The 12,501-nt window shown below is 35.3% G+C and overlaps 1 protein-coding gene and 1 pseudogene across 2 annotated transcripts in view; one reads left to right on the top strand and one right to left on the bottom strand.

Moving 5' to 3' along the window:
• ROCK2 (Rho associated coiled-coil containing protein kinase 2) overlaps nt 1–12,501 on the bottom strand; it is a 142,516-nt gene that overhangs the window by 3,839 nt on the left and 126,176 nt on the right. The window contains 5 exon segments of the mRNA XM_036872594.1: nt 836–933; nt 9,546–9,759; nt 9,847–10,108; nt 11,158–11,236; nt 11,673–11,761. Of these exon segments, the coding sequence (XP_036728489.1) occupies nt 849–933; nt 9,546–9,759; nt 9,847–10,108; nt 11,158–11,236; nt 11,673–11,761 (729 nt within the window). The 3' untranslated portion in view covers nt 836–848.
• LOC118905693 lies at nt 942–6,040 on the top strand (annotated as a pseudogene). The gene has a single exon (XR_005022322.1). The product of XR_005022322.1 is annotated as a pantothenate kinase 3-like (transcript).

Below are 12,501 nucleotides of genomic sequence, written 5' to 3'. Positions count from 1 at the left end.
GGGAACAAACACGTTGTAGTAAATATATGTAAAAAATACTCTGTAAATCCTGGTTATAAACAGATCCCAATGTGTGATTTAAGTATGTATTTTGCAACATGTTGCTTAGGTTAAGATAGACATTACTTCTTTTAAATTCATTCCATATAAAAGGTTTAACTCACGAGTTTCAATTTTCATTCAAATCTCTGTTAGCCACTATTAACCAAACCACATTTTCTAAAAGCACAAGAGCTTTCACAGCATATACCATTAGCATTCCTCAGCAAGAGTAACATTAAATTTTCAAAAAGTAAACATTTCACATCACAAAAAAAGCCAGATCAGAAACAGCTAGTTCACAGCATTTATTAGACTTACAAAGTTTTTATGGTTTTAATTCTTGCAAGTTAGAAAGAAGGAAAGAGGAGGGAAGGAGAGAGGGGTGGAGGGAGAAAGGAATCCCATGCTATGTTCACAAACTAATACAGTTGTAGGAACTTGAAAACACTGTAAATTTTACTTCTCTGCATATGGCTTCTTTGGAATGAACAGAAAGTACCAGAATTAGCTCCATTTGTTATTTCTACATGTTTCATTCCTAAGATAAAAAATTACAATTCCAACTGCATTGAAAATATATAGCCAATAAAGAATCTGAACATAGCATTTCACTTTTATACTTAACATGGAAATTTCAGTTAGAAACTTGTCTGAAAACTACTTTTCAAATAAGTACTATCAAAAACAACTTAATAAAATTTCAAACTGGTCAAAAATAATGAAAACCCAAAGTGCAAACCACATGCACTACTTGGAAATACTAGAACAACTCATCTCTCATGTTTCGATTTACCCCATTTACTTCTTCAGAAATCAAAAACATCGTCATCATCACCACCATCAACGTCATCAAATGACCAATCCCAGTCTTTAAATGCCAAATCAAGCAATCTGCAACAGGAGGTTTGCAAATTTATACTCTAACACTCTTTAGAAACGACAGTTTAATATGCTATGATCAAAAAATCACACTTGTGCTGTAAGCATTTTAACTTTCCCTTCATTGATAACAACATGTTTAAAATTAAGACGGAAGCACACAGGGAAATCTTCTTTCTCTTTACATGCAAATGCATATAATCATGTTGACCAGGTATGCTTTCCAAACTACCAGAGAACTGAGGACAGAGATAATGTTTAGGGGTAAGACACAATCTTCTTTCCACTGGGCCCACATGAAGACGTAACCACCCTGACGCCCAGTTTGATTTAAGAACTGAAAGCTCAGTATGTGTCAATGTTCCCTTCACAAAAGTGCCCAGTTAGCTCACATTTTCGCAGAATTGTACCATAAGCCCTAGTATGAAAGGTGAGTAATATTAAGAATGTAGCTTTCTCAATTCCAGCAGGACCCTACTTTTTCAATAGGTCACCAAAAGTTAAGCCTTTCATAAAAAAACTACAGATAAAGGGAAAAACACAGGTAGATAAGCAGCATTAGCAACTTATCTTGGCCAAATAAACTGGACTTAGAACAGGGGTATATGTGGTCTTTTCTTTCCAACCCAACCCAACCATCTAATAGTGCAATCATTTTTATTTTTAAAAATAGGAGTAACTTTCTCATTGTTTATAACTGTGACGTTCATGAATACATTTGTGCCAAGGACCCATCTATGGTCACTATGTCAGTGGTTCTTAAGCTTTAGTGTGTATGATTTACCCAGTGCTATGTATAATGCATATTCCCAGGCTTCATCTCAAGAGATCCTGATCTAGTTAAACCGGGGGTGGGGGGGGGTGGGGGAAGTATTTGCATTTTAAGATGAATTCTGAGATGAATTCTGATGCAGCTGGTTGACTTTGAGAATCATTGACAGAGTAGGTTGATGGATGATTACCCGACTCAAATTACTCCAATATGTGCTAAACGCAGAATATTTGATTAATAAGCACACAAACTTAGATATAGTTATTTATTCACTTAAAATATATCACAGCCTAGTATATACTCATACTCATTTTTTTAGGCTTACATGTAAAGTAACTTATAGCTATGGTTTCAACTCTACTACTTGGGAGACTGAGATCAGTAAGCCTTCCTGGGTATCCACGCCCCCGTTTTAGCATACTTTATGAAAAATCTGCATTTCATATCCTTCCGAAACCTTTGAAGAACGTGTGGAGTGTGTGCCCATGTCGCAATCTTCAAATTTTAAAAGTCTCATCACTAGGCTATCAGTGTAATGCACGACAAGACTTCCCTTAAAACCTCTCCCTCCTCCCCTCCCACTCAGTCATCTAATTCTTGTCATTTCAATTTAAGAATCTTTCTTTAGAGTACTGCGGCGGCGGCTCCGGGGCCGGGGCCTTTCGTTTGGGGCGGCAAACAAGGCCTGCGGCTTCCCCTGCTCGCTCGGTCCCGGCCGCCCCTCGCGGGGGTGGGGGGCCGAGCCCTGGGCCGGGGCCTCGTCTCAGGCGCCCCCGCCCCGCCCGGCCCGGCCCGAGGGGAGGAAGCGGCCCTGCCACCGCCGGAGTCGCCGCCACAGCCCTCTGCGCTCCGAACCGAGGCCGCCTCTCGCCCCTCGGGCCGACCTCATGAAGATCAAGGATGCCAAGAAACCCTCTTTCCCATGGTTTGTCATGGACATCGGGGGAACTCTGGTAAAGCGCTCATATTTTGAACCTATCGATATCACAGCAGAGGAAGAAGAAGTTGAGAGCTTAAAAAGTATCCGGAAATACGTGACTCCTAATGTAGCCTATGGATCCACTGGTATTCGGGATGTACACCTTGAACTGAAAGATTTAACACTTTTTGGCTGGAGAAGGAACTTGCACTTTATCAGATTTCCAACCCAGGACCTGCCTACTTTTATCCAAAGGGGAAGAGAGAAAAACTTCTCAACATTACACACGGTGCTATGTGCTACAGGAGGTGGTGCTGACAAGTCTGAAAACGATTTTCACACAGTTGGAAAGCTCCACCTGCACAAACTGGATGAAGCTGACTGCCTTGTAAAGGGCTTGCTGTATATAGATCCTGTCAGTTTCAATGGACAAGCAGAGTGCTATTATTTTGCTAATGCCTCAGAACCTGAGAGATGCCAAAAGATGCCTTTCAACCTGGCTGACCCCTACCCGCTGCTGGTAATAAACACTGGTTCTGGAGTCAGTATTTTAGCAGTCCATTCCAAAGACAACTATGAACGAGCAACTGGGACAAGCCTTGGAGGGGGCACCTTTCTGGGTTTATGTAGTTTATTGACTGGCTGTGAAAGTTTTGAAGAGGCTCTTGAAATGGCATCCAAAGGTGACAGCACAAAGCTGACAAGCTGGTCCGTGATATTTACAGAAGAGATTATGAAAGATTTGGTCTGCCTGGTTGGGCTGTAGCATCTAGTTTTGGGAATATGATTTATAAGGAGAAGCGAGAATATGTTAGTAAACAACATCTAGCAAGAGCTACATTAGTTACTATCACCAATAACATTGGTTCTGTGGCACGAATGTGGGCTGTTAATGAGAAAATAAACAGAGTTGTCTTTGTTGGAAACTTTACGTGTCAATACTCTCTCGATGAAACTTTTGGCATATGCACTGGATTACTGTCAAAAGGTCAACTGAAAGCACTGTTTCTAGAGCATGAGGGGTATTCTGGAGCAGTTGGTACACTTCTTGGGCTGCCAAATTTCAGCTAAGCATCGGGTTTCTCTCTGTTAATAAATGTCATTCGAGAGGAAATGAAGACCAGAGGTGTTATTACTGCATTATTTGTCACTGGGAACCAAAGGATAAAAGAGTAGCACTATTCCTGTTGATTTTTAAGTGTCAGAATGGTTAGCTGCTCTATGTTGCCATATTAAAAAGAGAGCTTCAGTAATGTGAAGTATTTCTAAGTGAAATACTCTCCCTTCTGTATATAGCCAGTGTTAAATCCTTAAATGCAATACAGCCTCTGATGATTGAGCCTCCTCTGAAAAAGATCTTCTGTTTATTTTATTTTATGTAGCCAACATTGGAGTACTGTATGTTCAAACATGAATCTTAAAGTCTCAGAAATGTTTAGCTCATGAAAAGAACTGATTCTGAGTATTTGTTACAAGTCTGTTCTATGTGTGCTTTGGTTACTAGTAAGTGGACAGTAACACACCCTGCATCGAAACTTACTGAAATGGCAATCAGAGATGATCATCTTTATGTGATTTTAGAAATGTTAAAGCAATATTAATTATCCATTACTGTTGTTTTCCAAACATATCTTCTCCCAAAAAGCATGTTTATGTGATCTTTCCCCAGAAGTATAACCTTTTTCAAATGTCATAATTTAATTGAAATACTATTGTTAAACATTAGTCTGAATTTTAAAATGAATCCTAGAAAATGCACATAATTGGTGATACTTCATTTTTTGTATTTTAAGTTTATCAGATAGTACATTTTAAAATGTTTTTTAATTGGAGGCTTAATTACTTATTTGAAAGTCCGTTCAGTGAGGTCCCAGGACTATTTGAATGGAGTATGGTTTATGTGTAGGGTTATTGGTAGGGTTCTGTGCTCTTCTCTCTATACCACATTTATCTTAGGCCCAAAGTTAGCCATTTCTGTTTAATTAGGTCTGAACCATCAAAGCTAAAGACTGTCTTCTACTGTGAACAGCAACAAAATCATTTATTCTAAACGGATGTTATGGAAATTTAAAAGACGAGTTGTTTTGAAACTATGGGAATCTGAGGCTGTATTGCAGAATTATAAAAGGATCAATGTTTCATACATTCTGGTAATAAAAGCATTAATAGTCCCCCCCCCCCCAAAAAAAGAATCTTTCTTTAACTTGGTTTCTTCTCTCCATTTTCACTGTCAATACTTTAGTTCAGGATCTCATTAAGTCAAAACATACTAATCTCTTGTTGAAAGCCTTCTATCAGAACAAAATCAAAACTCCTATAGCATAGTGAACATGGTCCTTTTCAATCTGGCTCAGAGCTTTCTCTCCAGTGTCATCTTCTACCACTTCCTGTTATTACCCTCTCCCCACCCTAACCCAATACAACATTACAAACACATAGGTAATTCTGACAACTAGTGCCTCTACACATAACATTTTGCCTAAAGCTGTCTTTTACCTTATTTCTTTGCCTGGGAAGTTACTTATCCGCCATTTTTTTGAGACCGTTCTTGATGTTTTAATGGCAGAATTCCCTATGCTTTCCTTTGTTCTCCCATAACACTTGTTCATGCCTCCATAATAAACAACATGTTAAACAGTATTGTAATTATCTGTTTGATTGTCTATGCTCATCCATTAATTGATCAATGGGTATACACTTCAGGCCTGTAAAACTTATTGCCAAAGACTGCTTCAGAAGGGTTTTAGTTTTGAGTTCTACTAGCATTTAGTTTTGAGTTCTACTTAGCAGCACAACTGGGCTTGTTTCTTTACATCTTACCAATACTAAGTTTCTTAATCCTTACTACTTTGGCAGGTGAGAATAGTTTTACAATATAGTTTTAATTTTAATTTCTTTGCTTAGTAATCAGGTTGATCACTTTTTCATATTCATGGTAATGCCTATATGTTCCTCACTAATTTTTATATTGGGAAGAGTCAATTCCCTTTTTCTAAATGACTTATATAAGAACTCCATGCACAAAGATACTAACCCATCTTTCGCAGATGTATTGTAAAATATGTGGTGTTTTTAAATCTACAAGGCTTTAATTTTTGGTTAGTCAATCTTTTTATTTTCTTTCTTTGCTTTTATTATTAGGAAGTTCTTCTCTAATCCAAGATCAGATACATATTCCCCTATTTCCTTCTACTTCATTTATGGATTTATTTTTGACACCAAGTTGTATATAACTTTATTTTTTTTTTCCCAATTAGTCTATTAATGTGCTAATATTTAGAACTGGAAAAAATAAAGATGAGATAATGATAAAATAATAGCTCCCCCCACCCTTAAGTTTTAACTGTATTGGCAATGCTTTATTTCTTAAAACTGAATAAACTAGTATTGGTTGCATTTTTGCTTTATACTTTTCTATGTGGCTTAAATAATTTTAAAAAATCTTTAAAGAAAAAGATAATTAAAGGGAAATGCCCTTAGCAGGGACCAGTATTTTGTGTCTTGCACTGGAACAAATTAAGATCTCTCCAAACTGTCTTCATCAAAAGTAGGCATTTTATTCACAAATTTCTTACTTTTCCAGCATAGTATTTTAACTCAAAATTACCGAGGAAACATTCTTCTAGAATAGCATTTCTATATGTTGCTTTATAAACTGTCAATTAATTCAAGTCTACTTGAATCACTGTGAGGCAGTGAAGTATTACAGTTGAGAATGCAGGATCTGGAACTAGACTATCTGGATCTAAACTCATGGCTCTGCTACTTATTAGCTGTGTGACCTTGGGCACACAATGTTTCTGCGCCTTAGTTTCCTCATCTGTAAAATATAGACATAAATAGCTAAATCACAGGGTGGTTATGAGAATGAATGAGTTAGTACAGTTAAAGCTCTCAGAAGAGTGCCTAGCATATTATAATATGCCCTCAAAAATTATTTTATATAATAAAATTGTTATTTTATATAATAATAGTAGCTAACATTTACTACTTTAAAGCACTTCACTACAGAAAAAGGGAAGTGCTGCAAAGAGAGGTAAAAGGAGAATCAGAACAAAGAACGTCACAGAAGCCAAAGGAAAAAAATATAATGATGCAGTTGTTAACAAAGGAATAAAAAAAAAAAAAAAGATCAGATGAATATTTATGGGTACTATGTTTTAGTGTGTATAGAAATATATATATTTGATGATGTCTAATGAAGCCAAACATTGTTTTAAGAAAGACAGCATGTGAGTTAGTTCAACTAAAGCTAGACTGACTAGTGCTAAGACTAATATTAAATAAACACAAATGAAGAGCTAGATATTACATTACTGGTGATACACACCAGAAATTCAGTTCCTAGGTTTTCTTGGATAATCGTTTAAAGCTCTACCCGTTTGTCCACAGGAGTAAGTTATAAATTAGTAGGGTACTGCAGACCATCCAGTCCAATGCTTAACTCCCCGAGAGCCATGCTATGCGACATCAGACTGCATACACAGGACGGATCAAGGAGCGCTGCTCCCTCACAGTTCTGCCAAGCAGTCATCTAAATCAGGTGCACACCTGTGGCGACAGGGCACTCACTATTCTAGATCAAGCCAATTCTTTCAATTTTGCAAATCTGACTGCTTGATAGTTCTTCCCAGCTGACTGAAAAATATGCCCCTCTGCTTGGTTCTTCCAAGGAAAAATCCTTTAACTCTTTATTGTTATTTATGATCTCCCATCCTTTCAAAACACTTCCTCAGAAGACTAAAATATCCTTAGTTCCTTCACTTGCTACATGTGTATGTAACACCTTCAAATGACCCACTACTCCCTCAGTAATTCTCTTCTGTATACCTTCCAATTTGTGTATGCTACTCATAAAATGTGACACCCAAAATGGAATGCAAAATGTAGGGTTATTCACCTAAAGATAGACACAGATGCAATTTTATGAGTTAATGAAGCAATGGAGGCACAGATGTTAAAAGCAATGGAAATAATGTTGCAGAGGCATAATAAAATGCAAAACTGTATTTTAAATTTGCGCATCTTTACATTTAAAATTTTAAAGAGCGTATTAGATTTTAAAATTTCAAAAAAAAACCCTGTACATTTTACAGTCAGTTTTGGTATTAGTTTTATCTACATGCATAGTTGTGAGAGAAAGAAATCCCTATTACTTACTGTTGCTATGTAAAATGTATTAAAAAAAATCAGTGAAGAATGATTCGAAGGGCAGGGCCAGAACTAAAAAAAAAGTAACAAAAATCAAAAGTAAATGTGCTTTCAAATAAATCATAATGCTGAACTGGGGGGCAAGAAAATTATAAGTCAGCGAACATGAAAACTTACATAATTGAAAACATGCCTCACTTGGTCTGAAAACTGCTTCGTAAACTTACGTCTTAACACATGTAGTGAAATCATTAACTTGTCAAATAGCACAAAAGAATAAAATATACTAAAAAAACTATAGCTCTTAGTCTTGAATCTAACAAATTATCTTCCTTTCTAGAGTCTCAAAAAGAAAAAGAGTAATACCTATTCTACTCCATGAGTATTTTAAAGATCAAATGAAAAAATATATAGAAAGTTAAGAGAATATATTGGGTTGGCCAAAAAGTTCATTCGAGTTTTTCCATAACATCTTACGGAAAAACCCAAACGAACTTTTTGGCCAACCCAACATATGGAAGCACATTGAAAGCTATAAAGCACTATATATTGTCAGGTATTAAAATAGCTTGGCATTTATGCATTAATGGTTCTACAATATTAATAACAGAAATTTAATTTTTAGATGTTTTGCACAGGGTACATGGAATGACCTTCAGTGTCTCTGAATTCTTTGAGTTTCTTCAGGTCAATTACTATCATATAATCGCTAATTCTACAATATTTAGTTTTATCATATCTCACACAAAAATTCAACATTTTCACTGCTGAAACACCAATTCTACCTTTGCCATTCTAAATTATTTCCTTGAGATATTAGTTTCAAGAACAGTTTCATACATGATGTTGTGGCTAGAATGAAAATATTTCTGATAATACAGCCAATGCACATCATTATTCATATACTGAAGGTCCTGTGTTAGGGAACAAAAAGGACACTTGAAATCAGATACATGATCTAAGTATATACTTTATCCTTTAGCTAAACAAATCTTCATGTTCATTTCAATGAATAGCAGTATTTATTTATAAATACTGTATTAGCTAGTAAGTCAAGAAATGGTTACTCTGAATCAAAAATTCCTATAATGCAGCTATATGAAAATGGCTCCGTCAAAGTGTTTTTGTGCAATAATAATCTCTATCATTACTCCATATTCCCAACTCCACCTCAATTATAAAAAAGGCCCACTATATTCATTAGTTAATCTTTGCATTTTTAAAGCTGATCTGTATTACTCTTTAAATCTGAGACAAGTTATTATTTTAAACATATAGATCTGAATTAAGATTTCAGTCCTGCCCCCACAAGTCTCTAACATAAAAGAGGTTTAAGAGGTTTGCAATAATAAAAACCATGTGTGTACCTGACACTTAAAGGTCTGTGTGTGCATCCTGTCTACTAAATCAATAAGTTAAGTCAATGTGCTTATAAAATACTAAAATATTATGATTATGTATTGGGTTAGCCAAAAAGTTCATTCTTATGGGAAAACCCGAATGAACTTTTTGGCCAACCCAATACATATACGTGACAAAAATGAGCCCTTCATATATTTTTGGTTGAATTTAATATATGTGTGTGATTTAGTAAGTAAATTTATTACATCCAGCTGAATAAATGAATGAGACATGCACAATGAAATAGTTTCAAACATTTGGTATTCCATAGATCATGAAAATACCAAAGAAAAATTGCAATTAGAAAAGTCTGTAATTTGAGTATAAATAGCAAAATATTTTTTTAAACACTTTAAGTTTTACCACACTTTAATTTATTACCTTGGTTTGTTTGGGGCAAGCTGTCGACTTGGCCGCCTAATAGACTGGTTTTGTTGTATTTTCATTGAAGTTCTAGGAGATGACCGTGCAAAAGGGTCTGGAGCTGGAGGCTTTTTAGGTATCTTTTTCACTAACCGACTAACCCACTTCTGCTGCTCTTCTGTAGAATTTGCTAATAACAATAGATTCTTTGCCGATGAAATATCATAATACACTATAAAGAAATATTTGAAAAAGATTAATATGTTTAAAATGATCTGAACATAAATAATATTGATGGAGCAAGTAATTTACTATTTACCTTTGCAAGGTGCTATAATTTCCTCCTTTTTATCCATGTGATCTTTATGACATTTAATGTGACAGCGACGGCACTCTAAAGCAGGAGGAGGTTTAAACATATGCCACAATGGCTTCATACATGCCTCACAATTGGTTGGGAAATGATACAGAGTAGGAATAAATTCATGTCCCTTGTGGCAAATATAATTTGATTTTTCTCCCACCGGCTCCACTGGAAATTCTTGTTCCTTCTTACTTTCCCCTTCATTGGCATACAGAATCTATAAACACCAAAAAGAACAATGAATGATCCTCAAACATAGGTTATTTTTTATGTAATAATGATTCTTATAGTGTAAATAAAATTAGCCTAAACTATTCAATGAGAAGAAAATGCATTTGATGTTCTAATGCTAGTAGGTTCAAATCAAGAGCTCAGATGAGAAAAGTCATTAGCCAGGCACTTTGGTTCACATTTCAAAAGAATCAATCCTGTTCAAATGAAGCCTCCTTATTTTCTCCATGTTATCTTCCTATGTTTCAGCAATTTTATCAGAATAGGCTAGCAAAAGGTAAATCTGCACTTGATTAGTGTTAGAAAGTTTTTCTGGGAGGGAATGTTCAAAACACCTGAAGAGATGTGGCAATTGTATGAATTGAGGCTCTGTGATTCTCAAAAATAGACAACTTGGTGATAACTGCAAATATAGCTTTAATTGAAAAGATTTGTATTTGGAGAGTTGAGGAAGAAAGGAAAAGAGGAAAGGATGTATAATATACTCCAAATAAACATTCTAAGCATTCAGAAAGTAAGCAGCCAACTTTCCCACAGTACACCAAGCACAATGGCTTTTACACAGAAGGAACTCAGTAATTGTTGGTTTGACTAATTTTAAAATGGAAGTAATAAAGGGGAGAATTTGTCTTCACCTTAAATTGGAAGTAAAAGGGCTCCTGGGGGCAAAATTTAACTTCACAAGCAATTTTTTTAACTTTCTAGAGAGCTGAGCATAAAACTAAAAACAGGAGAACATTCATGCTCAAAAAATATCATAACCAACCTTGAACAAAAGGATACACAGCAAAGGCTAGAAACATGATATAAACACACTACAGAGTTTAACAAGTAAAATGGAGAGAAGAATTAAGATGCATCTAAATAGCATAAGCATGAAAGTCACAAAGGAACAAACCACCTTTAAATGGGACTAAAATTGAAAGATAATCTGAAAAAGCCCCAAGAATAAAGAAATTTGTTATGTCATGTCATGCTGAGAATGTATAAAGGTGAAAAAACAAAACAAACAAACCACAAAATAAAACGGTTTACCTGGAATATCCTTGGAATTTCTTTAGCATCTGCTCTATATACATCTGTCTGTGTAACTGGTCGGACATGAAATAACTTGCTATAAAAGATTTTTAATAAAGGAGTAAAGTATTACCAACGGATCAAATTATATTAGTTATCCTATACTTATGTCAGAAATTACAACTGACTACTTTGACCCTTGTTAGAAGGTCAGAGAATATCCTGCTCTATAAATTCAATCACTCCTTGCTTTTTGAGAAATTTCCAGTAAGTCAGAAATTTTCTAATTAGTTTCAGAAAACAACATATTAAAGACCCATGAAATAAAGACGTTTTAGCCAACTCTATATCCCAGACTTTCATCTGTATGAAGCAAAATAAGAAAATGTAACAACAGTATGCTAGCAGCTATACTATAGGAGTATATACATTGTACTATATGACTAATAAATTACACTAACTTGATGAAAAGGTCACGTTACTCTTAAACTTTAAAAGATAAAGTTCCTAAATATTCTAATAAAAATACTTACTCTATATCTAAAACCATGTAAGGATTAGATTGTTCTTTATCCTGTTCACTGTCATAGAAAAGGATCTTCTTACTGCTTACAATCACATACTGTTAAAAAGAAAGAGGAAAGGAATTAATGATTGAAGTTAATATATATCTTATTCATTTTTCTTTGAAAATAAATTCTATATTAGCAATAAAAATCATAGAAAATATAAATTAAATACCTAAAAAGTTATCTTAATGTATCCTTAAAAAAGTCTTCCTCAAAATAACAATAAATGTACATACTTTAAACAAGCAAATTGGGGGGGCGGGGGGGAATAAATTCAAATATTTTTTGGACTGATTTCACTTCAAGATCCAATAGCATAAGTAACCTTATTGCTATGGTTTGAATGTTTGTATTCCCCCGAATTCATATGTTAAATCCTAACACCTAATGGGATGGTATTAGGAAGAGGGGTCTTTGGAAGTTGATTAGGTCATGACACCAGAGCCCTCATGAATGGGATTAGTGCCGTTATAAAAGGGGTTCCAGGGAAATTCCTACACCTTCCACCATGAGGACAGAGCAAGAAGTCTGCAGCCTGGAAGAGGACCTTCACCAGAACCCAGCCATGCTGGCTGGCACCTTGATCTTGAACTTCCAGCCTTCAGAACCATGAGAAATTAATTTCTGTTGTTGACAAGCTACTCAGTCTGTGGCATTTTGTTATAACAGCCTAAGGCTAATAAGACACTTATCAAAAACGAACATAATGTCGATAATCATAGTACCAGAGGAAAAGAAACAAATGGGACTTTCTGTCATATCCAGAGTTGTTTTCCCACTGAAACAACAAAAG

Source organism: Balaenoptera musculus, chromosome 13 (assembly GCF_009873245.2).
Source record: "Balaenoptera musculus isolate JJ_BM4_2016_0621 chromosome 13, mBalMus1.pri.v3, whole genome shotgun sequence".
Classification (NCBI taxonomy): domain Eukaryota; kingdom Metazoa; phylum Chordata; class Mammalia; order Artiodactyla; family Balaenopteridae; genus Balaenoptera; species Balaenoptera musculus.
The sequence above is the reverse complement of the archived record's forward strand: the minus strand, read 5'-3'. Positions and strand labels throughout refer to the sequence as shown.